Below are 26,010 nucleotides of genomic sequence, written 5' to 3'. Positions count from 1 at the left end.
GGGCATGGAGCATCAAATATGCTTCATAACAACATTAAAGGACGCGACTTGAAAGTTTAGTCCTCTTCAAGACCCAAAGCTCGTGTATTCCCTCCAAGGACTCCAGTTCCCAGAAGCAAAAGGCGACTTCCCCACTTTCTTGACAATTTTTCCGCCTTATTTCCATGGCACTTGTTTCCGGGAGCTCCGATTGCAACCAAATACAAATTAGGAAATGTTTGGCAAAGGGGACCGGGCAGAGGAGGATATGGCAGTGTATGTGCCACCGGCAGACACAAGTAATGAATGGATGTCCGAGCAGCCATTGTTCGGAAATCTGAAATTATTTTCGATGGCCCCCGAGCCCCCGGGGGATGCCCCGCTGGCATTACCACTTGTCGTGGCGTGGAAATGGACTGGCATTTGTCGCTATGGCCCCGATGAATCGAATGGTTTTTGGGTTGCAAGTTGCAACTACTGCTGCCACTGCTGCCACTGCAACTGCTGTAAGCTGTAACGCCTGAAACGCCTGCAACTGTGCAGCATTCGCATTATAGCCACGGCGATTATGGCTGTCGTTATGGGATGTGGAATCGAATGGCCACCGGACCCTCTTTCAATGGCCGTGGTTCTCGGTTCTATTGATTCTGAAAGGGATCTGCTGGCCCTGTTGGACTCCCATAACTCGATTCTCCCAAAAACCATCTAAAAACTGGGCGAACCTTGCATGTTTTATGTCGCGGGTTGTCGGGGGTTCGGGGCTCGTGTGTTCGTCCTGTTTACAAGTGTGTGTGCCTTCGTCCTTTTTCCGACTTTTTGCACGGCCATATAGAGTATATACATGTATATATATAGTATGTATGAATATGTATCTTCGTTTTGTGGGTGTCAAGTGTTAATTGTGCCCGAAAAACAATTCCGAAATCAAAACAGTCTACACCAGTTGGTTTGTGACACGACTGCAGTCGACTCTCCACTTGTGGAGACTTTACTAAAGTCCTGGTTCCCCAAAAGGACCTGTTTTGAGTTTGGCGGCAGTTCAAATATCTATTTCTAATCCAGTTTCAAAAACAAGTCTTATTGGAGGCTTTAATTACGATTTGTTACATTTTTTTGAAGCTTTATTTCTTAAAAGTTATATCATATCATATTTTAAATGTTTTCAAACTCTTAATTCACGCTTAATTCTTAATTTAAAAGTTTTCCCTTTTAAAGGTTCATAAATTTTCAACCGGTTCGCCAGTGCGACCAATAACTGCACAAGTGCTGCCAATTACCGCCAAACAGTGCTGCCAATTGAGACGGTCGATAGTCCATTACATCTATCGATAGTCCGATATTTTCAGCCAAATTTGGCTGGAAAAAAGCCAGACAGACACCACTGGACTGCATATTGTTGCCGGCATTGCAGATTTTTTCAAAAAATTGTTTTTAAAATGGAAATATAAGTGTGATAAGACTGAAAAGTGGCAGTTAATTAGGTGGACAAGTACCAAGCATGTTCCCGGCTTACAGCGGCAGTGCCGCCAATAACAGGGACGGTAAGGAAAAAGACGACGAAAAACCGTCGACGAGCGGATTACATTTGTCGTTTAAAAGCTTCCCCGAGAAGGCGTTGGAGAATTTCCTCAAGTCTCAGGCAGAAGAGTCATCCGAAGAAGAGTCATCCGAAGATGAGGCACCAGTGACCGTGCCCGAGCCGCCTGTTGTCCCACAGAGGCGTGTTTTGGAATCAGATGGCACCGAAGATTACTATGTGGACAGGAAGGGTAACCAATCTTTCCTCCTCGATAAAGTCACAACCATATACAGGCCGACAACGCCGAACTACCGCATCCGGATGAAATTTCTGAGGGATTGGCGCTGCGCAAAGCGCGTGGTCCCCAAAATCCCCCGCTACGTTACGTACGTGGATACCGGCCCCGATGAAAAGACCTCGGAGTTGATGTTGCAGAAGCAAGATGCGAAGATCCAAGGGCTGAAGGTGGCAGTCGAAACGGAGCCGCAGCACCATGACAATTGGGTGGACCTGCACCACATGCTGGGCCTCAACATGTACAAGGCCAATCGATTTGCCGTGTTGGAGCACCAGTTACATTTCCTCGAAAAAGCCCTCGTCCACCATCCGTTCAGCGATCAGCTGCTGTACCTGTATACGCAGACCGCGTCGGACGCCTATCCAGCCAGTCAGGTGGGCCCTCCTTCCATATTCTAGCTTCTGCCCTCAGAGCTGTTATTAACCATTTCTCCAATTATTTCCAGTTGGCGAACCTTCTGAAACGCATGCTGGACAAGAATCCATACCAGTATACGCTTTGGACTTCTCTGATCATGGCCACTCAAGGGACAATGGCACGCTGCTTCGTGCCCGATGTCTTGCGCATCTACGAGGAAAGCATGCGCCGCATGCAGCTCGGCCACACCGACGCCACTACCCAGAAGCTCGACTCGGTGGACACGGACCCAATGATGATGAGGTTGTTCAACAACTGCTGCCTGTTCCTGCGCCAGTCGGGCTACTTAAACCAGCTCTTCGCCCTCATTCGCCTGGCCTTGGAGCTGAACTTTCCCGGCCAGGCCATGGACTGCCTGGAGGCCACGGCCACCGATGAACAGCCGCTGATCGAGTACGAAGAGGTGGTGCTGAGCTCGGGCCTGCCCATGGCTCAGATCTGGACACGCGTGGAGCTGCTCCGCCAGGCCTTTCACTACCTCCCGTATCCACAGATGCGCCCCTCGGAAGCCGACGCACTGCAGGGCGGCCTGGACCCGCAGCGCTGCGTCTTAACCGAAGAAGTGTGTCACTATGCCTACCCGCTGAAGGCGCCCGAGAACAGGCTGCATCTCATGCTGCTGGTGATCCAGCTGATGAAGCTGCCCATCGGCACATCCGAATGCCTTGCGGCGAGACTCTGCCCGCGCCTTGATCAGTTTGGCGAATCCGACGCCGTTGAGTTGATTCTGGCCGGACTGGCGGATCGCAGCTCCTACGCCTTGCCCGTCGAACAGAGCCTTGACTTTGCGAAGGCCTTGATGGTCATGGCCAAGGAGCTAAGCGTCGCCCCGAGCTACCTTCCCCACATGATTGGCAACGAGCTGTTCACCGCGACCCTGAGCAAGCTTCTACTCAATGCTGCGGCCGCGTTCCACCCGGCAGAGCCGAAGAGGCGCATCTTCATTGTGCTGTGGTACCGACTCCAGCGCCTCATCCTCCTCGCGAGTAAGCTCACTGGCAAGATGACTGAGGCTACCGTGAAGGTGATGCGCTCCGCCATCCGAAAATTGATGGAAAGAGAGGAGAACCAAGAGGTGACCCGTTTCTATGTCGAGTACGGCATGTGGGAGTTCGAGCGCCTGGAGGGCGACGACGATCCCAGCAAAGCCTTCAAAATATTCCAGAAACTGATCGATGGGATGGCTCACGGAGACCACGGGCTCACATGTCCTGACACAATGCAGGCATACATCACGTATGCGGAGATGCTGCTTGTCCACAATCGCCGGGAGAAGGCCCTCCATCTGCTCTGCTGCCTGTGCCGCGGCCAGCACGTGAACAGTCTCAGCCAGGAGGCGGCCATTGACATGATGACGAATCTGGACACCGGCATGGAGATACTGGAAAACGAAGTGCGCTCTCTGGATGTGATGCAGTCGAAAATGCTCCTCGAAGAGTACTTTCATCCCCACAAGCTGCTGATCTATGTGCGCGCCCGCTGCCTGCTGCTCAGCATGATGAACCGCTCCGAAAAAGCCAATAGTTGGCTGATCGATCTGCTCGAGGGACCCCTGTCCAAGGCCAAGGCCCAGACCAGCGAGAGACGTCGCTTTCTGCGGGAGCAGGTGATGGAAATCCGCATGCTTGTCCTGCAGTTGCCAGCCTTTCCACTGGAGTCGGGAGTCGCTCCGAGGCGAGTAGTAAGTTCTTCAGATACCCTTTTCAAGCTCCTACCTCTCTACATAACTGCTTCTCCAACAGGACTCGAACCTAAAACACCTGGCTACGAGGAACAAGCTGCTCGTGTCGCTGGTGCAGTCGGGCCTGGAGGAGTTCCCTCGCAACATGGCCATGCTGCTGCGCTGGTCCACGTTTTCCACCATGGAGTGGCACAAGATGCGCGCCGGATTCATTCGCACCGAGGCTGGCATCTCCTCCCTGGTGCACTTGGTCGTGGCCGCCAGCTGCCGCTTCACCACATTGATACAGGAATCCCAAGGACATGATATGCTGGATACGCTGCAGGTCGCCGTGCGCAACCGCGTGATGAGCATGTTTGCGACGTTCCTGCCGACTAATCCGTACCGCAGCGAGTTCGAGGTCAGGCAGTGGGCGCTCCTGAAGAAGAACTCGCTCTACTGGCGCTTGTACCTGCGGAGCCTCAGCGATGTCAACGCCAGCTTCGAGCGCAGCAAGGAGTGCCTGTTGACCGCCCTGGATGAGTGTCCCTGGGACAAGGCCATCTACACAGAAGGGGCCACCCAAATTCCGGAGAAACTGAGCCACCTGCAAGACCTTATGGTCGAGAAGCACCTCCGCATGTTTGCTCTCCCCGAAGAGCTGGAGATCCTGCGAAGCTCCTAGCTCGTCCAAAGGACCAGCCACCCAGTCACTTATTTCGTAATATGGCCCGCAATAAAGGGGGTTTCTACTGGTAACACGTTTGGGTCACTTGTTTGGAGTTCAAGAGGTGAGTGGTCGACCTATAGAGCTGTTATAGAGCTGTTTAGTATGCTAATATTAGTACTAGCCATTAGTCCATTGCTGGCCTAATCTCTTATCGGAGCAAGCCCATAAGCCCACCCAGCTAGACCAGTCTGGGGAGTCTGGCATTCCTCGGGAGTTGGGCGATAAAGCCTCGGTAGATATCGCCGAATCAGCTGCTGGGCCAAACATTCGATTATGCTAAAGGTTTCCATCCCGCTATCTCCTGGCTAGTCGGAGGGGGAATCACCCCGAGAGCCCGACTATCGGATGACTGAGATTGGTGCGTCTGCTCTCCGTGTTTATTATTTTGAGTGTCTTATCACCAGATAGCCGAAGGAAACTCGTAAGCCCAAAACCAGAGAGGGAGCACAGATAGTGCCAGAATTATAGTATACGATGGGGTCTGTTGGAAGGTAACTAATGCAAGCTTGATCTTTATTCCAATTTTAATTGATTATTTGGAGGATAATATATTTTAATTTAAAAATTCAGAACAATCGGCAGTCGTTTTTGGGGTCAAGGTTCGATACTATCTGGAAGTTGACCCTCATGGTTTAAATTTTATAGGAATATGGATCGATTCCTGACCTTGGTTTCCATATTTTTGATAACATTTCTATTCAAAACCGGAAATGTATTTTTTTTTTGTTTTGAAATTTTTTAGGAAACCTACTTTTTGTGGCCCCGATTGTGGCGATTAGCGAGAGTGAGCGGGACAGAGATACACTTGCCACTCGACTCGAATGTTGCGTATGCGCCCTGTCTGCCTTGCCACTAGGATTGTGTGTGTTTTTTCGGACCTCCTTCTGGCTCCTTCGTTCGTCACTGTTGCTTTTCAAGGAGCCACCCTGGAGGAGATGGGGTCAGGATGGAAAAGCTTCGCTCGAAAGCTATCTGAGAGTCCTGGCTGCTGCTTTTGTTCGCTAATCAGTTTTGCTGCTTGCTGTTTCTGCCACTGCCACTGCCACTGCCACTGCCACTGCCTCTGCCTGCTGGCTGGCTGGCTGCTTTCGAGGAGACGCAACTCCCGGCATCAGTCGGTCGGCATCTGTCCAAGTCCCACGACGCGCGTTGCTCCGGTCTGCTGGAAGCAGCCCAGTGGCGCCTCCGCATCCCAAACACAGTAGTGCTTCAGAATCTGACTTCTAGCAGTTGACGGTTTCCCTTCCCGGCCGTTTATCTTTTAATTTATGGCCGAAATTCCTAGGTTAGTACCGAGTACCGAGCTCGCCCCCACCCCTCCCAGTGTTGGTGTTCATTATCTGGCCCAGTGTGCGTGTGTGTGTGTGTGTGCAGAATCTACGGAGCCGGAGAGGAGCATTGTATAAGACGCCAGCGTCAGGTCCACAGACTGAACACTAAGCAGCGACAAGCTGTCGCGCCTCCGCTCCAAGAAAAAGCTCCTAGCGAGAGCGGCTCTCTCGGAGTCTAGTGTTTTCCACACGGCGGAAAAACTTGGCCTACTTTTGGGATACAATTTTGAGATAAAATGGTGGTGGGAGATACTTAATCCCTCTTATTAGTTTGGGAAATCTTTTAAATAAGCTATTAAGATCATGGTTTTCCCCCCCATTTTCTCGCTGTGCAGGTGGCGAGGGTTTCCCGGCCGGAAACCATAGTCAAGGTCTCGCCGCTCTCCTCGTCAACGCAGGTTGTTGCTTCTCTTTCCGCCATTGCTCTCTCTCGGAGTAAGCTTTTTCCTCCCCCTCTCGTCGACAGCTTTGGGGCAGCTGATTCCGAGGAAGGCCCTCTCTCATCCGCTGTCGCTGCCTCGGTCTCGGCCACTGCCACTGCCACTGCCAGTGCCTCTGCTCGCTGCTCTCTGCTCGCTGCTGGCTGGTCTGGCTGATTAGTTTAGTTTGTGATTTCAATATATGTAATTAATTTTTGTTTCTGTAGCGGTTCGGACGGACGCGTCGCGACGTTCGCTTGGCTCGCTCGCTAGCTGCTTCACCGTCGCTGTTTTCCCCAAATCGTATTCTCGCAGTCGCACTCGCAGTCGCAGTCGCAGGCGTACTCGTACTTCTATATTCCTATTTATTATTTTTATTTTTTGCGTGTGCCAGTGGCAGTAGCCATTACCAGTAACAGTAACACTGTATATGTGTATATATGTGTGTGTATGAGTGAACGGTCTCAGGCTCTTCCTCTTCCAGTGCTTGCCTTTTTCGTGGGTCACCGCCGCCGCCACCGCCGCCGCCGCCGCTAAAATGCAAAGAACACGCTCGAGAAACGTAAATGGCGCCGCGCTAACCAATGGAATTGGAATATCAAACAGTGCCCCCCAAGCCCCATAAATCGGCGACCAAATCGGAAGCAAAACACGGCTAGACCTCCGGAGTCCGGAGAGAAAACCAAGCTGAATCTGTTGTTTTTTTTTTTCGGTGTATGTGTGTGTGAATGCCAGTGGCCAGTGTGTTGTGCTTTTTGTGGAAGAAACAGACCACAGAGGAGTTCGGAGCATACCACAAGAAAAGGTAGAGGAAGCTGCAAAAGCCCCCCCCCAAAAGAAACACATCATTTATTTAAGAAAGTTGCTTCATGTTGCTGACCCCCAGATCCCCCCAAAAAAATCAGCTGCGCGAGCGCGCGCCTTTTTTTTCTTGCAGTCGCGATCGAAACCCGAGAACCTGTGGCAGCACTTCTGCTGCTGGATGCTCGGCGCATTCGATTCCCGAATTCCCAGTAGTGCCCAGTGACTGACAGACCCCGAAAATCTGCTTAGCCAACATTAAGAAACAGACACTGAAAAACAAAGACAGATACAGATACAGAGACAGAAAAGCAGTCACATCGACACAATCAATGAGGCAAGACAACAAAAAATTAACATATTAATGAATTTCCAGTTTCTTTTTTCGGATTATTAAATTTCGTTGTCGTTTGTTGATCAAGAATATAGCCGACTCTTGGCTATAACCCCAAAAAAAAAAACCAAGCCAGATACCAACCAACCAACAAAAAAAAACTAAAAACCCTAAACACTAAACACTTTGTATCTTTAAGATCGAGGCGGCAGTAGCTGCTGCTGGTGGTGGTGCTCAGGGTTTCGGATGATTTACGGGGGCCGTTAGGTGACTTGGCAACATTTCAACGCCACTCTCGTAACCATAGCCCCTAATAATGTATCTATCATATTTTCGGATGCCAAACTCTCGGATCGGAGATCAAGGAGTCTGGAGAATCGAATGATATAGTAGATATAGTATATAGTATCTCGTAGTTTGTGCCTCAGAGACACCCTTGAACTGCTTGGGCACTCGAATGGTCATTAAAACGTTACGATACTTGTGATGATTATGATCATAATGATGATAATGATGATGATTATGATGGAAGACGATGATAATACGCGCCATAATAAAAGTTCATAAAAGTCGTCAGTGGTATTATATTTTTCCATTTTTTTTTGGCAACAGTGTTTCCAATGATTTACCCACCAGTTCCGAGTTCCGATCAATAAAATAAAAAAAACGTTTTTTTTTTTTTTGGCTTTGGTTTTTCGTTTTTTATTATTTTTGTTTTTTTTTTTTTATTTTTATTTCATTTTTTTTTTTTTTTGAGTTGTTTGGTTGTGCCGCTCTCAAGGTTTTCGTGGCTGTGTGGCTTATTTTTATTATTATTTTCTCTGTCAGTATTTGTTACTTGTTTGTTGTTGTTATTGTTGTTGTTTCTGTTTGTTGTTTTTGTTTCATGTTTGATAATTAATTTCAACGTCGAGTCTTGGTTTCTGTTGGCATTTCAATTGCGACTCCAAAACGACTGTTAATAACACTTTCGAGATTAGAGCCATGCATCAATATAATTTATAAACGAAATGAATTTTTAAAATTTAATTGTTTAAATATATATATATATTTATATTCGTGTGTGTGTGTGTGTAGTATTTGTTGTTTTTGTCGCCTTTATGAAATTTTTGCTGACGTCGCGTCTGAGAGCAACGTCACGTTTCGGCTGAGCGGAAGAGCAACAGCGAGAGCATAGCGGGAGCGGGAGCGTACTGGCCTGGCTCATGGGAGAGCGAGCTGAAAGCTCAATGGGCGGCAGGCGGCTGGCGACTGGTGCGACAAAGACAGCCGTATGTTGAGGGAAAAGGAAAGCCGAACTTGTACTGAAAGCGGACCTGAGGCAGCAGCGGCAGCAACGGCAGCTGATAACCTAACCTAGACAACAAAAACGCTCACGAGCCGCTGGCCAGCCGCTGAACACTGGCGCCCGCTTCTTGGGGCCTGCATTTGTTTCCCCACTTTATGGCCACAAAATGACAGACCCCCCATCACTCATTGGCCAGTCAGGCTTGAAAAATGTGTTTCCGAACTGGGTTTCAATTAGTATTTGGCGTTTAATTAATATTTCAAAGCCAGAAACGGGCAGAAATTTTACTCAGAAAGCAGAAATTTGTACTTTTTTAGAAAACGTTTTTATGAAATTTTCGAAAATAATGCTGGGAAACCGCTTGCCCAGTGATCGGGTAATAAATTAAGATCGATCCGCCAACAATGTAGACTGGCCGAGCACAGACGTCTATCGATAAATCGAATCTTAATTGGCGTCGAATCAGCATGACTGATTGGATCGCTGGGAATCGTAAATCTCGTAGGGATTGGGATTGAGGGACGGGAGAGGGATGGAGGGGCCATACTACGCACTCAGAGTCGAGATAGCTTGACGCCATCTTAGGCTGCCCCGCTAATTAAATCAAATTCGGTTTAGATCAGCTTCAGCCCGTTCGTCGGGGCTTACGGGGCGTATGCGCAATCTTCGTGGGCACCACACCACACCACGCATACGCCCCGTTGTACGCCACTTCGGGGCTAATCTACGGAGTACCTTGTAGTGTGGCAACTAAAAGAAAACCTCAACTATTTCTCCCGGTGGACCATTACGTCGGCCTGTGTTATGGAATGTTATGCAAAGTGCACTGGGAAATCTTCGTAGAACGTGCTCCAGCGACCACGTTCTTCGGCCCCTCGCGCTCTCTCTCTCTCTCTCTCTTGGCTCCTGCTTTGCTCTTCTCCCGCTCCCGCTCCGAATGCTCTGCTATTTTTGGTTTTTGCGACAACTTTTTGCCAGCCACCACCTGATGTCGACGTCGTCGCTGCCTCTGCCTCTGTCGCAGTCGCAGTCGCAGCTAGCGTCGACTGCGAGCAGGAGCCGCGTCTGAGACGGACTCAGTGGGCTGATGGGGAGCCAGAGGAAAAGCTGAGGCAGCAAGAGCTTCTGATTTTTGTTGTTTCTTTCTTTCTGTTTGTTTGTTTGCCGTTTCGGGAATGGCGCGTAATTCTCGTCGAAGGACACGGCCAGCCCTGCCAGGGCGACCTGCTTGTCGCAGCAATCCCTACGCCCGTTAATATTCCACTTAACGAGGCACAAATTCCATATAAAAGTTGAATGGAACGACCTGCAAAGTGATCCTCTCAAATGATCTATTAGCAGGCGATACACTGCCTCTAAAAATAGTTGCCGCACAGCGGTGGAGAGCGCGAACGCTGCGTATACGTAATATTGCGTATACGCCGGGTGGGTCGGGCACAGTCCAAGCCGTGTGGGAAGGGGGTGGCTTGCGATGTAACTCCAACTATTGGGAATGTAAACAAACCGCAACTGAGTGGGGGGCGGGGGAGTGTGGCCAGCCCAGGGGGTGGTGGGACGTCAAACGTCAAGGCAAATTATATAATTTATTTATTTTCTCGGTTTTTCGCTCTCCCCCCGCCCCCCTCCCTTCGCCTCCTCGGCTCCTCGGGTGTCGTTTGCTTTTCGTGCTCACGCTGTTCTTTTGTTGTTCTTTTTGATAATCCCCCGTACCACCCCGCCCCGCCCTTAGGTTCGGTTGTCTGGCAAATGGCTTTCTGCCTTCTGCTCGCCAATTTCTGCCGTTCTCATTTTTTTTTCGCCTTTTTGGTTTTTTTTTTTTATATTTTTTGGCTCGCTTTTTGACAGAGCACTTGAATTATTTTTTTTTTTTTTTACTCTGGCTCACTTGCTCTGGCGTTTTTTTTCTACGTCGCGTCTGAAATGCAAATAAACCAAGTGCAAAATGGAAATAAAAAAGGAACAGATAGCAGAAAAGGTTTTTTTTTGTTTTTATTTTTTATATTACACTTAAATGTTGTTGTTACTTTTTCTCCCGCCGCGAGTGCTGGCTGGCTTTCTGGCTTTTGCTTTTGTTTTTTGCAATTACGAGCGCTGGCGGGTGATTGACCCGCGAGGCCCCAGCCTCGGACCTCCCAGCCCGTTTCCAGATCCGGAGGCACTGCAGCTGTATGCAGGGGTAGGCCAGGGGGCTGTCTCCGAAGGGTGAGAGAGTGTGATGTGGTGGCAGTGACAGTGGCTGCGGAGCGTGTGTCAACCGCAGAAAGCAAACAGTTTGTGGAAAATGTTGGCCAGGATTTGCCGCGTGCGTGACAGGTCTCTGGAAAGCAAAGTCCCTGCCAAGGATATAGGCATCTGCAGTGGTAGAGTCCCCACTCCCAATAAAACAGTACACCTTTAGTAATCATATTTGAGTTAAGGACCCCAGCCACACAGCCAGTCTTCACTGTGCACACGCACATCCAGGTGGGCCTTACCCATGATGTCCTTGTGCCTGCCTGCAGATACACATACACATGCCACACACTCCTGCTTTCGTGCCAGAGCCGCACAAAGACAAACACAAACACAAACAGAAACCGAAACAGAAACAGAGACACTCGTCGGAAAGTTTATCTTCTTATATGTATGTTTGATTTAGACTGCCAGGCAACACTTGAGTTGAATGCGCGCAAAATACCAAAATTTATGGGGCCCACACTCGTTAGGGGGAAATTCAAGAAGCTGGAGCCAGCAGCTAGCAGCCAGCAGTCAGCAGCCAGGATCTGAAAGATGAAAGGTAGTGATAGAAACTAGACAGACCACAGCAGGACCAGATATCCAGAGTCACAGCAGTTCAGGTGGCGATGGATGGTGCTAACTTTTGGGTCGGCTTTAACCGGTTTATATTTTCACAAAAAAGCCACAAAGCCAACGAGATAACAAAGAGTCTAAAACAAAAGGAGACAATCGAGCAGCGCACAGTTCGGCTCAGCGGCCGAGCAACAGGTGACAGCAGCAGCCCAGATCCGATCAGCGTCCATATACTCGAAGAGTCGCGTATTCGCATACTCGCATACTTGAGTATTAACATTTTTTTTTGTTCGCCGCCAGCTAGTGAGAAATACAAATTTAAATATATAAATTAAAGTATTCATTTAATTAGCAAAAAACAACCGCAAAATCGACAAAAACAATTTTACATTCAGAGTTGAGCCATAAAATCGACAAGAAGAATGCGCGAGTCTGAGAAAGACGAAGCTTAGATACGCTACCTCTTTATTTTATTGAAAAAACAAGGCCTACTGTGCGTATACTTGATGTTGCGTATACGCACTGTTGGCTCGCTCTCTTCAAACATGGTAATTTTGTTAGAGATGGAATAGGTGCAATAGAAAGATCTTTATTTCTAAATCTAAATCTATAATTTGTCTTGAAAATTAGCTCAAAAAATATTAAACTTTTATCAAAAACCATAGCCAACTATGCGTATACTTGATATTGCGTATACGCACTGTGGATGCTGGTGGACATACATTCTGAGTATATAAGCGATGGGAAAGGAAGATATTCAGCCTTAGAGCTCTGTTTGTCTCGAAAACTCTTCCAAGCCTCGTATAGAAAGTATAGATCCTACTATGCGTATACGTGATATTGCGTATACGCACTGTGGGTGCTGGTAGACATATATTCTGAGTATATAAGCGATGGGAAAGGAAGATATTCAGCCTTAGAGATCTGTTTGTCTCAAAAATTCGCCCAAGCCCTTTATGGAAAGTCTAGATCCTACTATGCGTATACGTGATATTGCGTATACGCACTGTGGGTGCTGGTGGACTACTTTGAACATATATTCTGAGTTTTTAAAATATAGGAAAGGACTTTATTCCGCTCTAAGCTTTGTTTGTCTCGAAAATTCGCCCAAGCTTTGTATGGAAATTATAGATCCTACTAGGCGTATACGTGATATTGCGTATACGCACTGTAGGTGTAAGTGGGAGCTCTCAAAGCATAGTTTTTGTGTATTTTGGATAGGAAAAGGAAGTATATTCATTCCTAGACTTCATTTGTCTCAAAATCAATGCAAAAAGCAGTAAACTTTTTGCAAAAAAGAGTAAAAATAATAGGACCGAAAAAATTCCATCAAAACCACAAAAAATGCAATTTAAATTCAATTAAAAAACTATTTGGAAAGTGTTTACCATTCTAGAAGACGTTTACAAAGCCCGTAGACACTGGATACCTTTATTTTGTATTTTTTTATGCTTTTTTTTTTGCACGTGTGCGAATATGACGGAGGAGGAACAACACAGAAAACATAATAAAAATGATTTTTTTTTTCCTTTCTCTTCTCTATTCTTCAGCAACAACGAGCGAACACTTGCTGTGGAAACTGAATGGAAGTCCAGCAAGAGCAACAAGAACACAAAAAAGTGAAACAACAACAACAACAACAACAACAACAACAAAAAAGTGTAACCACAACAAAAACAACAACTAAATACCTCCAGCTGTACAAATATTCATTGATATTTAAAAACTAAAGAAGAAACAAGCACAGTACCAAAATAAAAACAAAAAACATTAAAATAAAAAAATGAGTAAATAATAAAAGTGCGCGAAAATTGGTAGAAATGTTTGAGAAAATACTGCGAGAGACTTTGATTTTCAACTCGTCAACAAAAAAATACACAAAAAGAAATACCTAAAAGGAGAGCTTTAGGTAGAATTTGCAAAAACATTTATTTTTTTTATTATTATTTTTATTGTTTTTTTTTTGGAAAATAAAGTACAAAGGATCACAAAGAAAAAGAAAATAAAAAGCAGACAACAAAAGAGAGTCGCAACTGCATAAACCGATATCGGTTGGACGGAAAAGCAGAAACAAACACAAAAAGTGAAACAAGAGCAGACGAAGCAAAACAAAGTAATACAAAATATATAATTTCGCCAATATACAACCACCCTAGCCGCCCAGCCACCCAGCCACCCATCCACCCAGCCACCCAGCCATCCCCTCCCGCCAGACGGAGCGAGACAGCGAGACGCGGGAGAGCAGGCGAAATAAACAAACCGCAGGCGGTGCGAGTACAAGTGTGAGCGGGAGAGGCAGAGTGAGGCTAGCAGGCTAGCGGGCTAACAGGCTAACGAGATACCGTTGCCCTTGGCCAACAGAGCGCCGAGCAGGAGGAGAGCGAAGGAGAGCCAGGGCGAGTGAGCGAAAGCTTCATGCAGAAAAACAAGAAACAGCGCAAAACATGTAAGTGAAATTGATTTTTCTCTCTCTCTACTCCACTCTACCTTCTCCACTCTCCTTTCTCCACTCTCCTTTCTCCTCTCCACTCTTCCCTCTTTTGATTGTTATTATTGTTGTTATTGTTATGGCCGAGCATTAGACGTGAATATTTCATGATTGATTTATGTGTGCCCAGGGAGAGCTAAGGTGGTGGTAGTGCGGCTTGGAGAGACCTTAGATTTTGGGCCAGGAGGACCTCAAGGGCAGTATCTTATCTGGCAGGTGCTCTGCCAGCTCATCGTGTTATTGCAGTTACTGCATCACCATGGCCCTGATAGTAGCCCACCTATATGCAGGCAGAGGTGACTCAGTCCTGGGAAACATGGAGTGACTAACGGGGAGGATGAGTAGCCGGGATTAGGGATAGTTTCGGATGGCAGGAGTATTATATTCATGCTGAACAGCTTGTATGGAGATTATAATTCCCCCACACAGTCACATCTCCATACTATGGTTGGACAAACGATTATTTGTACATCGATGCGGCCAGTCGGGGGCCTAATGGAGCAAGACCCCCGATCTGAACTCTAATAGCTGAAAAATTATACCCGAAATTGCGGCCAGAATGAGAGATTAAAAGGTTTATTGGGATGTCGTACACCCAGTACACCCAGTAAACACTGAGCTGATAAGATTGCGGGGAAACATGGAACGAGATTACCGGCTGGAACTCCCGGGGATCCTGGGGATAGTTCGGTGGGTCGCGCGATAACATAATCTCCATTGTTGTTTGCTTGTAATCCGATCGATGAGACACAGATCCCCGCCAGAACTTTGGGGGAGGGGAAATCTAAGAAGAGACGCTGGAGGCCCTGGTTGGAGGCTCTGTGTGTTTATTGAATTATGGACAACTACCAAGTGTCAATATTGGCAAATGGCATTCGTCGTAAACACGGCGAATGGAATATTCACGGAATCGGGTGAAAAGTGCTTAACTTGCCCACCCCCCTCCCGGGCTCCCTGGCCAGCGCCCTCTCCTCCACAGCTGGCGGTTCCATTGCGTTGCGTATACGCCCCATTGCACTGACAGCCAGCCATGCAAAAGCGTCGGCAGTCCGCGCGGCAGTCCAGTCAGCGCTGTCTGGCGTTTTTGGCAGCCATTGACATGACTCCCCCTCATGTACCGCCACTACTTGAGCTACACTCGAAAACAATTACAAAACAAAGTTGGGAAGTGCACCAACAAAATAGAATAATAAAGCTATTCGGGGGGTGGGAGGAAAAACAAAACAACAGAAAACAGAAACGGGCAGAAAGCAAATATTACGGCAATCGCCGATGATAACAACTAGAAAACACAAAAAAAAAAACATGAAAAAGAGCTGGATTGCATATTACTTACTTGCCCCGTCGTCACTCGAGTGGCTGTCGTCTTCCTGGTTGTAATCGCAGATAGCACAGTGCCCTCAAAAGGTCTATTTTCGGACGGCGCAGGGTGATAGTTGATAGTTCGATAACCATTCTGAATGCAAGTGTATCCCAAGACTGTCGCCCGGCCATCACCCAGCCGCCGCCAAGTGAAATAGATTCGTTTTTGATTGCCCGGATGACCAAGACAACACATTCATTAAAGTCTCTGCCTCCTCAAGGATAGATTGTCTATCGAGGCATTAGCATTAGCATTAGGACTGTCACACATATATGTAGACTCCAATTGTCCGCCAGCAATCGCCAGAAAAATAAAAACAAACGATGATGATCGAGTTCGAGGGCAAAAAATACGAAATTTATGACTGCGAGGCCCTCCTCCACCTCCACCCCCACTGCCACTGCCATACAGTGTGAATCAGAGGAGGTATTTATGGACATGTATATGACAAAGGAACGGAATGGCCCAAGCGAGGAGTAGATATAGTTCGAAGATAGCCAAGATCTGTGCGTCTATATCTGCGGCGTCGGTATTATTTATAGGCGGCACTTGGACAAGATTCGCATATAAATAACACCCAGCATATCTCTGGCCTCTGGCACTGTCACTTGTTGGCCAGCCGTCCTTCCGCCCCCCTTTGGAGAGCCTCCGCCCCGGCGCCCGCCACTCACGCCAGTTTATGGCCGAGTTCGATCGTAAAATCCCAGGAGCCTCGGGTCCAATTGCGACCGTTGTGCTCAGTGTCTGATGTCGTTTTATTCCGATCTATTTATAAAATATTCAAATGCCGGACAATAATATGGGGAGCCGAGAAAAAGGCGGGAATGTCGCATAGTTTTTGTGAAAAAGTCAGCAACACCTGACTGGCCTATTTTGCAATAGATCCGAGTGTCGATTGGGATGTGGGGTGCCAATCTATCGGGGCCTCCTATCAGGCAGGGCCCATGATGTAATGATAGTTCCTCAGCTGATCTCACTATCACCCTGTGTCTGTTTATACTTTCCAGATGGAGAACATGGAGGGTGCGAGTCGCAGAAGGAACTCCTCCGTTACGAGCCAAGGTCACGGTCGCCAGGGTCAGGTCGGCCAGGACGTTGAGGATCTCAAGCCAGACATTCCCTACTTCGACGATCCCCCAGCAGAGGGCTCTGCCGCCTCCGTTTCCGTTTCCGGCCCGGACTACGACACCGAGCTGTTGCCCCTGGAGAAAAATGAATGCGATCTGGACAGTCTTGCGTGGGACGCTGCGGCGGACACCGATTTGGACGCGGATGCGGACGGAGAGACCCTGACTCCGCGGCTGAAGAAGGTTCGGCAGTCAGACATGGACGAAGACAACTTCCCGGACGAGAACGAGAGCTCGGTGCTGGGCAGCGACTACGCCCCCAGCGGGAGTGGCAGCGGGAGTGCCGCCAACAGCTTCTACCTGTCGCCCACGCCCTCCGCCTCGGGCTCCCTATCCGGTTCCGGTTGCGACCTGATGCTCCGGCCGCCTTCGAGCTCCATGTACCTCTTCAACTACCGCTCGCCGAGCTCCATGCCGCTGGCGATGGCGGGCTCGGGCAACGGCAGCTCCGGTTCCAGCCCTGGAGGCGGACGCATGTACGCGTACCCACATTCCCCGGCACCGCCACCGCCCGCCTTCTGCCCGAACATGTGGTATCCCAACGCCCCGTACGGCTCGGCTAGTGGAGGGGGCGGCTCTGTGGCCGGTGGCCGGTTCATGGGCTACAGCGGCTCGGGCAACGGCAGCGTGCCGGGAGCAGGCCCTGGACCCGGGCCCTACGGCAGCCACCCGACCGGGCACATGCACCCGGCGATGCACCACCAGTATCCGCCGAGCCACCCCCACGGGCATCCGCATCCGCACCTCCACCAGCAGCACCCCCACCATCCGCACCACCAGCATCCGCACGAGACCATGATGGAGATGTTCCAGCTCTCGAACAGGTGAGTGTCGCACATCCTTAAGTATTCTCATCGCAGATATGGAAGCGCTTGAAGCCCTCGAGGAATTATCACTTAAAGCCATGAGGCAGGTCGCCCGCCGAGCTAATGGGGGCGTCATGCCACTCGCCGGGCGGTCCCAGCCAATTTGGTTTCATTCAGAGCCGGCGAGGAGAACCCTTCTGGGTTCCTCGATTCCCGCATTCCGGGCGGAATGTGTCTGGCCGCTCGCTGGGCGTCTGGCCTGATTGGCTCCCTCCAATTAGCCGTCATCTAGGGCCACTTGTGGCGGCCACTGGGCCCCAGCTACTTGATTAGGTCGGCTGGTGGGTGGTGGGTGGGTGGTGGTAATGAGGGGGCTTGAGTATTTTTAACACAATATTCTGATTTATTTTCGTCTCGGCGACGCGACAACATTCATTCAGTGCCCGCCATTGAGCTCCTAGCCAGCTCTGTGCTTTTATTTGTTTTTCAACGGAATCGCCATTCATCAGCTCGGCCAATTGGCCTGCGAACGCTGCAGGAGAGCTGCACACGCCTGCCACCACCCTGCCACCCCCCTGGAGGCTCTTCCTTCCACCCCTTCCAGCCCCTCCAATCCCTCCAGCTGACAGACCATAAACAGAGCACCCTAGTTCGCTGTTTACTTGGCCATATTCCGCCGTGGCGGGGGTCGGCTTTTGCCGTTGCTGTACCGTTACTCGGGCCTTAATCCAATGCGTTTCGATACGTCATTAACATGGCTTCAAGGTCGCCGCTGAGAGGGCGGGCCTGAGTGAGGTATGGGGGGGGGGGGCGTGCAGTTATCGATACGCGCGCACTCTATACATTGTAAGCTGCAGCGGACGAGCAGCGGCGGGAAAGAGACAGAAAGCGGAAGCAGAGGACGGCCAATCGTGCACTGAGAGAAATTAGTTGGCCGAAATAATCATGGGCTAGGGTTTAAGGTCAAAAAGGTTAGGATCTTCCCGCTGGCCCACGTTGCGTATGACTGATTTGTGGGTCTTACCTTTTGGAGTGGAAAAAAGTAGCATCCCCGTTTTTTGCAGTGCACTTTCGCGATCGCTCCTTCATTCAGCGGCAGAAATGCAACTAGTTGAGTAAACAAACAGTCGAGCACCACCACCACCACCAGCACCCCGCCACTCCCGGCCAGATAACCCACACCGACACACGCCGGGAACCAAACAAAAAAACACTCGAAATTGGCTAAAAAGTAGACAGCTCGAGTGGCCCCAAAGGGGCAACAACAAGTTGACTTTGTGGGCGGCAAGGGCGACAGAATCAAGGATCTCTCAGCCTACATGAATGGATCTCAGAGCCTGAGCAATATTCTACATTCTTGTTGGGCAGTTGTGGCAGCTGCCCCTCCAAAAGCATACAATTGGAGTCGTTGTTTATGAATTTCACACCGCTTCTTGTTAATATTTGTTGTTTTCAGCTATTTTTAAACCCAGAATGCCATCACAAGCATAAATGCAGCTGTGCAGCTTTAAGTACGCTTGGTAGATAGCACCCATGGAGCTCTATGGATCCTTGAGGAACTTCTTTCTAGTTTCTCCCCACACTCGTGGTATCTTTGTATCTCAAAGTATGCAAATATTGTCCAAAGTCAGGGCTCTGCAAATGAAAATGTATCTGGTTTCATGGCCAGGGTATGGGTTGGGTGTTTACTTGTCTGTTGCGCACTTTCCTCGCCCTCTCCAGGCATTGGACTTTTTGTCGATTTTTCCTGCTTTTCCGACCCACTCGCCAGTGCAGCTGCTCTGCTCGGGCTCCTGCACTTCGTCTCCCACTTGCCCACTTGCCTGGCTGCCTGGTGGCGGCGCCCGTGTGTGCGTGCGTATCTGTGTGTATTTTGCGAACTTGTTTTGCAATTGCGTTTTAAAATAAATTACATCAATGGGGAGCCAAGGGTCGGAGGGTGCTTCAAACGGAACAGTGTGCACAGCGCGGCCCGGAGGGGAGGGGAGGGGGAGGGGGCTTGGAAACAACATTGTGGCCGGCGGTAACTATTCCTAATCGAACGCAGCGATCTCACATTTCCGTATAAATTACTCATGAGCTCATCCCCCCCATACACCGAAAATAATTACCAGCCAGCATAGTCCGTGTTTCGGTTCCAACACGCCATCCATCCACCATAGAACCACCATAGATGGCCTGATTTCTCGCAGTGTAGATCTTTATGCAATCGCCCCGAATGGGGTGCAAGACATTGGCGCCGAGTGATGTGAGCCAACAGCCAGAGCCAGCGAGCCTCAAGAGAACGTGATCATTGCACTTGAATCGCTCGAGAACCGCCTCTCCGGCCCCGCCCCCTCCCCCCAATACAGGCACCACCGGCACCCATGCAAGCTGATAATTATTGACGGACTGGCTGGCAAGAAAATACTGAAAAGCCAAACAAACTCTGGAGTGGAGTGGAGAAGAGTGGGGCGGGGTGCCAGGGTGGCAGTCGAGGGGCACTTTGTTGTCATCGTCTAGCCGGGCGGGCAGGCCCTATGCAATACTTGCGACTGCGTAACCGCCTCGCAAATGCCAAGTCATGCGCCATATACATACATTAGGTACATATTATATAGGAAAGCGAAGCCGAGCCATGCCAGCCGTTTAGTATCGCATATAGGAAGAGTATGTGGAGCTTTCGAGTGCCCGGCGGACTACAATGTCGTGAGCAGATTGTTCGGTTTGTTCTGGAACACTCCCAACGCCAAGAGTGACCTTCACCCCACTGGGAGTAGTTCGACTGAGAGGAACTATTCCATCTCAATGGAATATAATTCCCATTGATCTTCAGATGCACTTCCCCCGCGTAGTTCCTCGTAGTTTTCATAGAGTTTGTGGGACAGATTTAGTATCCATCCCATCACTTGGGCGTTTAATGTCCGGCGCGACAGTAATGGCCGCAACACGAGGCTGTTGCCAGACTTCAGTGCCTGCCCCAACGGCAAGCCAATTGTCTCCATCGCCGTGAATCACGCACTTTTTCGCTGACACTTGCAACTCACTCGCGATTTCAAGCTATTTCAGGCGAATACTCTATACGCTTTTCATTTTGAATCATTTCCGCATTTCGATGTCACTTTTATTGCCAGAAACGCCAGAAGATCTCTTCTTGGAGGGCTGAGGAAGTTTCCAAACGGATCGTACTAGAGTTGCCATTCTCTCAACTAATTTTGAAAAATGTTGAATAATATCCCCCACTTCAGCAGTACCGGTTATCACAGCTCTTCACATTCAAGTTCCACGCCGAAAAGGCAAACCTTTTCGAGATCTGAGCTTCTAGCAGGTGAATTCCTTATATAAAAAATTCCCTGAATACCATTTTCAATTTTTTCGAATTTTTCCAAGGGGCCGAAAAAGGGGTACCCCTTGAAAATTTCCGATTTACGATTTTCCGCATTTTGCTCCCTTCCGATGCTCATAGCTCCTCCAATAGAAGTCAGATCGGCAAAAGGCACACCTTTCCGAGATCTGAGCTTCCAGTAGATTAATTCCCTATATAAGGGGTTCCCTAAATACCATTTTCAATTTTTTCGAATTTTTCCAAGGGGTACCCCTTGAAAATTCCCGATTTACGATTTTCCGCATTTTGCTCCCTTCCGATGCTCATAGCTCCTCCAATAGAAGTCAGATCGGCAAAAGGCACACCTTTCCGAGATCTGAGTTTCCAGTAGATTAATTCCCTATATAAGGGGTTCCCTAAATACCATTTTCAATTTTTTCGAATTTTTCCAAGGGGTACCCCTTGAAAATTCCCGATTTACGATTTTCCGCATTTTGCTCCCTTCCGATGCTCATAGCTCCTCCAATAGAAGTCAGATCGGGAAAAGGCATACCTTTCCGAGATCTGAGCTTCCAGTAGATTAATTCCCTATATAAGGGGTTCCCTAAATACCATTTTCAATTTTTTCGAATTTTTCCAAGGGGTACCCCTTGGAAATTCCCGATTTACGATTTTCCGCATTTTGCTCCCTTCCGATGCTCATAGCTCCTCCAATAGAAGTCAGATCGGCAAAAGGCACACCTTTCCGAGATCTGAGCTTCCAGTAGATTAATTCCCTATATAAGGGGTTCCCTAAATACCATTTTCAATTTTTTCGAATTTTTCCAAGGGGTACCCCTTGAAAATTCCCGATTTACGATTTTCCGCATTTTGTTCCCTTCCGATGCTCGTAGCTCCTCCGATAGAAGTCAGATCGGGAAAAGGCATACCTTTCCGAGATCTGAGCTTCCAGCAGGTGAATCCCTTATATAAGGAATTCCCTGAATACCATTTTCAATTTTTTCGAATTTTTCCAAGGGGTACCCCTTGAAAATTCCCGATTTACGATTTTCCGCATTTTGTTCCCTTCCGATGCTCGTAGCTCCTCCGATAGAAGTCAGATCGGGAAAAGGCATACCTTTCCGAGATCTGAGCTTCCAGCAGGTGAATTCCTTATTCATAGAATTCCCTAAATACGGTTTTCAATTTTTTCGAATTTTTCCAAGGGGTACCCCTTGAAAATTCCCGATTTACGATTTTCCGCATTTTGGTCCCTTCCGATGCTCGTAGCTCCTCCGATAGAAGTCAGATCGGAAAAAGGCATACCTTTCCGAGATCTGAGCTTCCAGCAGGTGAATTCCTTATATAAGGAATTCCCTGAATACCGTTTTCAATTTTTTCGAATTTTTCCAAGGGGTACCCCTTGAAAATTCCGATTTACGATTTTCCGCATTTTGCTCTCTTCCGATGCTCATAGCTCCTCCAATAGAAGTCAGATCGGGAAAAGGCATACCTTTCTGAGATCTGAGCTTCCAGCAGATGAATTCCTTATATAACGAATTCCTTAAATACCCTTTTCAATTTTTTCGAATTTTTCCAAAAATTTTTGTTTTATGATACTCCCCAGCATATGCTCGTTATATTTTATTAAAAATTTATTTATCTTTTCAGCGGCCGCGAGGCGCGAAACAGGGCGGAGAAGAACCGGCGAGATAAACTGAACGGATCCATCCAAGAACTCTCCACCATGGTGCCACATGTGGCAGAGTCTCCGCGTCGAGTGGACAAGACGGCTGTGTTGCGCTTTGCCGCCCATGGACTGCGCCTGAAACACGGTAAGGATGATGACAAATCTGCACTTGAAGACAATATTTATTTTGGGTTTCCTTTGGTAGCCTTTGGAAAAACGCTGCAGCTCCAACGACCTCAGGTCACGGACACGCTGATGAGCATGCTGGACAGCTTCTTCCTGACCCTCACCTGCCACGGGCACATCCTGCTCATCTCGTCGAGCATCGAGCAGCACCTGGGCCACTGTCAGACGGATCTTTACGGGCAGAGCATCATGCAGATCACACATCCCGAGGACCAGAATATGCTCAAGCAGCAGCTGATCCCCACGGAGCTGGAGAACCTCTTCGACGCCCACCCGGATGCGGATGCGGAAGGGGAGCCGCGCCAGAGGAGCAAGGCCGAGGAAGACTACATCGATCGGAAGCTGCGCGAGGACAGGCGAAGTTTTCGAGTGAGGTGAGTGGGAACTGGAGTCTCAGTTGCGACGAACCAATTCTCATTTGATGTCTGCCCCTTCAGGTTGGCGCGGGCCGGTCCAAGATCGGAGGCCACCACCTACGAAGTGGTGAAGATCGACGGCTGCTTCCGGCGGAGCGACGAGGCTCCGCGGGGTGTGCGGTCCAACACCTTCACCTCCAGTCTGCAGCTTATCAGGAGGACTAGGAGCCGCGACGATGCGACGATTCCCCTGCACACGATCAGCGGAAACGATATAGTAGGTGCTCTGTTTTACTCCCCACTCCAATCTAGCGAGTTGTTCGTTTCAGGTTCTTACTGCCTGCGCCCGGATAATCCGTCCACCGAAGATCGCCAGCCGGCAGATTGACGCCAACACCCTGGAGTACAAGACCCGCCATCTGATCGACGGCCGGATCATCGACTGTGACCAAAGGATCGGCATAGTCGCCGGCTATATGACGGACGAGGTGCGCAACCTCAGTCCGTTCACCTTCATGCACAACGACGATGTGCGCTGGGTGATCGTAGCCCTGCGGCAGAGTAAGTGATCCCTATCCCAGCTCCTAGCCATCTCCCACTCATGTCCCTTTCGCCTCATCCACAGTGTACGACTGCAACAGCTCGTACGGGGAGTCCACCTACCGACTGTTCACCCGGAACGGAAACATTATCTACCTGCAGTCGAAGGGCTACCTGGAGATCGATAAGGAGACGAACAAGGTGCACTCGTTTGTGTGCGTGAACACCCTGCTAGACGAGGAGGAGGGCAAGCGGCGGGTGCAGGAGATGAAGAAGAAATTCTCGGTGATCATTAACACGCAGATACCGCAGTCCACGGTGGACGTGCCGGCGTCCGAGCACCCGGCCCTCCTCGAGAAGGCAGTCCTGCGTTTGATCCAGAACCTGCAGAAGTCCGACCAGGAAGGAGCCCACATGGGCGAAATAGAGGACGACGAGTACGGGGACGAGGAGGACGATGACGAGGAGGAGGAGGACCAGGACGAGGGCCGATCCGACTTCGGAGACTCGTATTCGGCCCACCAGCAACAGCCACACAGTCAGCACCCGCATCAACCGCAGCAGTTCCACCACGTTCGCTCGCATCATAGCTCCATGATGGCAATATCCTCGCACGGGCAGGGCAGCTCCAAGACGCCGCCTCTGGCCCTGGTGCCCCCTGAAGCCGCCTCGGTCAAGTCCTCTATATCCAAGAGCATCAGCGTAGTCAACGTGACGGCGGCAAAGCATCTGCGGGGAGCCCAATCCGGTTCAGCGGCCAAGTCGCCCAGCTCCTTAGGGAGCTGCACTTGCAGCGACGCTCGCTCGCCATGTGACTTCTGCCAGGGTCCCCTCACGCCCGATCCGGCCATGCCTGTTGGGTCCTTGAAGAGGAGCAGCACAGCCCTGGCCGAGACCGAGGAGATGAAGGGTACCAAGCGGCGCTTCATACCCAGCACAGGTGAGACCTTTCGGCGGTTTGGTAATGATTGATTAGCATCCTGGCATTGTGATTACTTCGCAGAGATCGAGCACGTCCTGAACACTTCTTTAGACCAAATTGGGAAGACGCTGACCCAGCAACTGAATGTGGCCAGAAATCTGCAGGAGCAGCGTCAACGATACGAGCTGTCCCACGCCGATCCGAGATTCGACGAGTTCATGGTAAGTCGTACGTCTAGTGTTAAGCTTTGTTGCAGATGTGAAGAAGCTGCTGGGGAATGCCACCATAAATGTTATTCTATCCCTGCAGCAGGAGCACCAGAAACAGAGCGAGCTGTATGTGAACATCAAGAGCGAGTACGAGGTGCAGCTGCAGAACAAGGCCAGTACCAGGAAGCCATCGGAATCAGAGGATAGGGACCGGGAACGAGATCAGGATGAGAGTACGGACCAAGGCTAAGGAGGAAGAGAGAGCAGCTCTCGACTGAAGGGTTTCATCGATGTGATAACTGTCCTGGCAGCCTGCTCAGTTCCCCACAAGAATACCTTGAAAGATGTGCTGTAATAGAGGCACTGATTGCAGACACGAGTGCAGATTGATAACTATAACCCCAACCTATGAGTGAGCCTGAGACAAACATACTTTAGATGCCCCGCCCGCACACACGCACACACACACAGTGTTTGTTCAGTTTTTGTTTTTAAAATAGGACTTTTACATGCATGTAGAACTAGTTACGCGTACGAGCGATCGGGCAGTTTCCGTTTCCGGTTGCGCCCCAACTTTCAACTCAATGTTTAGGAGAGTGTTTTATTTGGTAAACGATTTGATGTCTATAAAGGGAGCTGTAGCTAATGTAAGACACCGCCCCCGAGAAGATTTTAACATTTTGGTACCGATATTGATGGAAAGTAGTTGAAGGCGGTAACGGAAACGGAAAGAAGGCGGATCGTTGGGCCGGCAAATCGGAGTGAAGAGCAGAATAAGAAAGTCTAGCATAAATGGGAGGATATAAACAATTATTAGGCTAATTGGATTATACATTAAATATACTATATACCTACGTACCATATGTTGTGCGCCATGTAGCGCATAGCCCCAACTAAACGTGATAAAAGACTGTTACCAACTACATACACACACATACTACAAACCTCGATACACACGCATAAATCTTACTAGTACCGATCACACACCCACTTGTGCGTTTGGCATATAGTTAAATTAAATTTACTCTACGAACACTTTTTATAGATGTTTAATGTTGTTATGCTATAAGTGAGAGATAGATCCGGGAATCGTATTCCCATCCGGATGAAACTATAGATTTCGGCCAGCACGGTGCCCCAGAAACACAGAAAGCGTAGTTTGCAGTGAGCCAAGTACAATTTACACTGACGAAAACATATATATATATACACTTAGATGCATATATGGTTCAATGTAAACTAATTCAAATCGCTGCAAGAAACCCTTACACACAGAAAACAACTGAAAATCTACAGCAAGAAAAAGAGACGAGAACTCTGTTAAATGTTTGTTATGCATTTGTTTTTTTATCTAAATTAATCTTAAACTAATGTATTAATGAATAAACATGTGTACCTACATACAAAACAATGAAAAACCGCGATTGTGGCTTTTTGAATTTCCAGTATTGGAAAACTGAACCGGGCCTTTCAT

At 48.9% G+C, this 26,010-nt stretch overlaps 1 protein-coding gene across 2 annotated transcripts; it reads left to right on the top strand.

The window, feature by feature from the left end:
• The first annotated feature begins 1,358 nt into the window (after nt 1-1,358).
• On the top strand, nt 1,359-25,954 carry gce (germ cell-expressed bHLH-PAS). Of its 2 annotated transcripts, XM_017237459.3 has the most exons (11): nt 6,543-7,158; nt 13,117-13,475; nt 13,543-14,012; nt 16,425-17,368; nt 22,305-22,468; nt 22,529-22,883; nt 22,947-23,142; nt 23,195-23,426; nt 23,491-24,345; nt 24,409-24,548; nt 24,637-25,954. In XM_017237459.3, exons 4-11 carry the CDS (start codon nt 16,425-16,427, stop codon nt 24,784-24,786), a joined length of 3,036 nt encoding a protein of 1,011 aa, XP_017092948.2. In that variant the 5' UTR covers nt 6,543-7,158; nt 13,117-13,475; nt 13,543-14,012; the 3' UTR covers nt 24,787-25,954. The 2 variants fall into 2 exon arrangements, 1 of the variants encoding a protein (XP_017092948.2); XR_006245972.2 differs by lacking the exons at nt 6,543-7,158; nt 22,305-22,468; nt 22,529-22,883; ... (3 more) ...; nt 24,409-24,548; nt 24,637-25,954 and adding exons at nt 1,359-2,170; nt 2,242-3,894; nt 3,956-4,664 and having other exon boundaries at nt 16,425-16,585.
• Nucleotides 25,955-26,010: the final 56 nt, after the last annotated feature.

The sequence above is a fragment of the Drosophila bipectinata genome, chromosome XL (assembly GCF_030179905.1).
Source record: "Drosophila bipectinata strain 14024-0381.07 chromosome XL, DbipHiC1v2, whole genome shotgun sequence".
Lineage (NCBI taxonomy): Eukaryota > Metazoa > Arthropoda > Insecta > Diptera > Drosophilidae > Drosophila > Drosophila bipectinata.
Note: the sequence above shows the minus strand (reverse complement) of the source record. Positions and strands in the feature narration are given on the sequence as shown.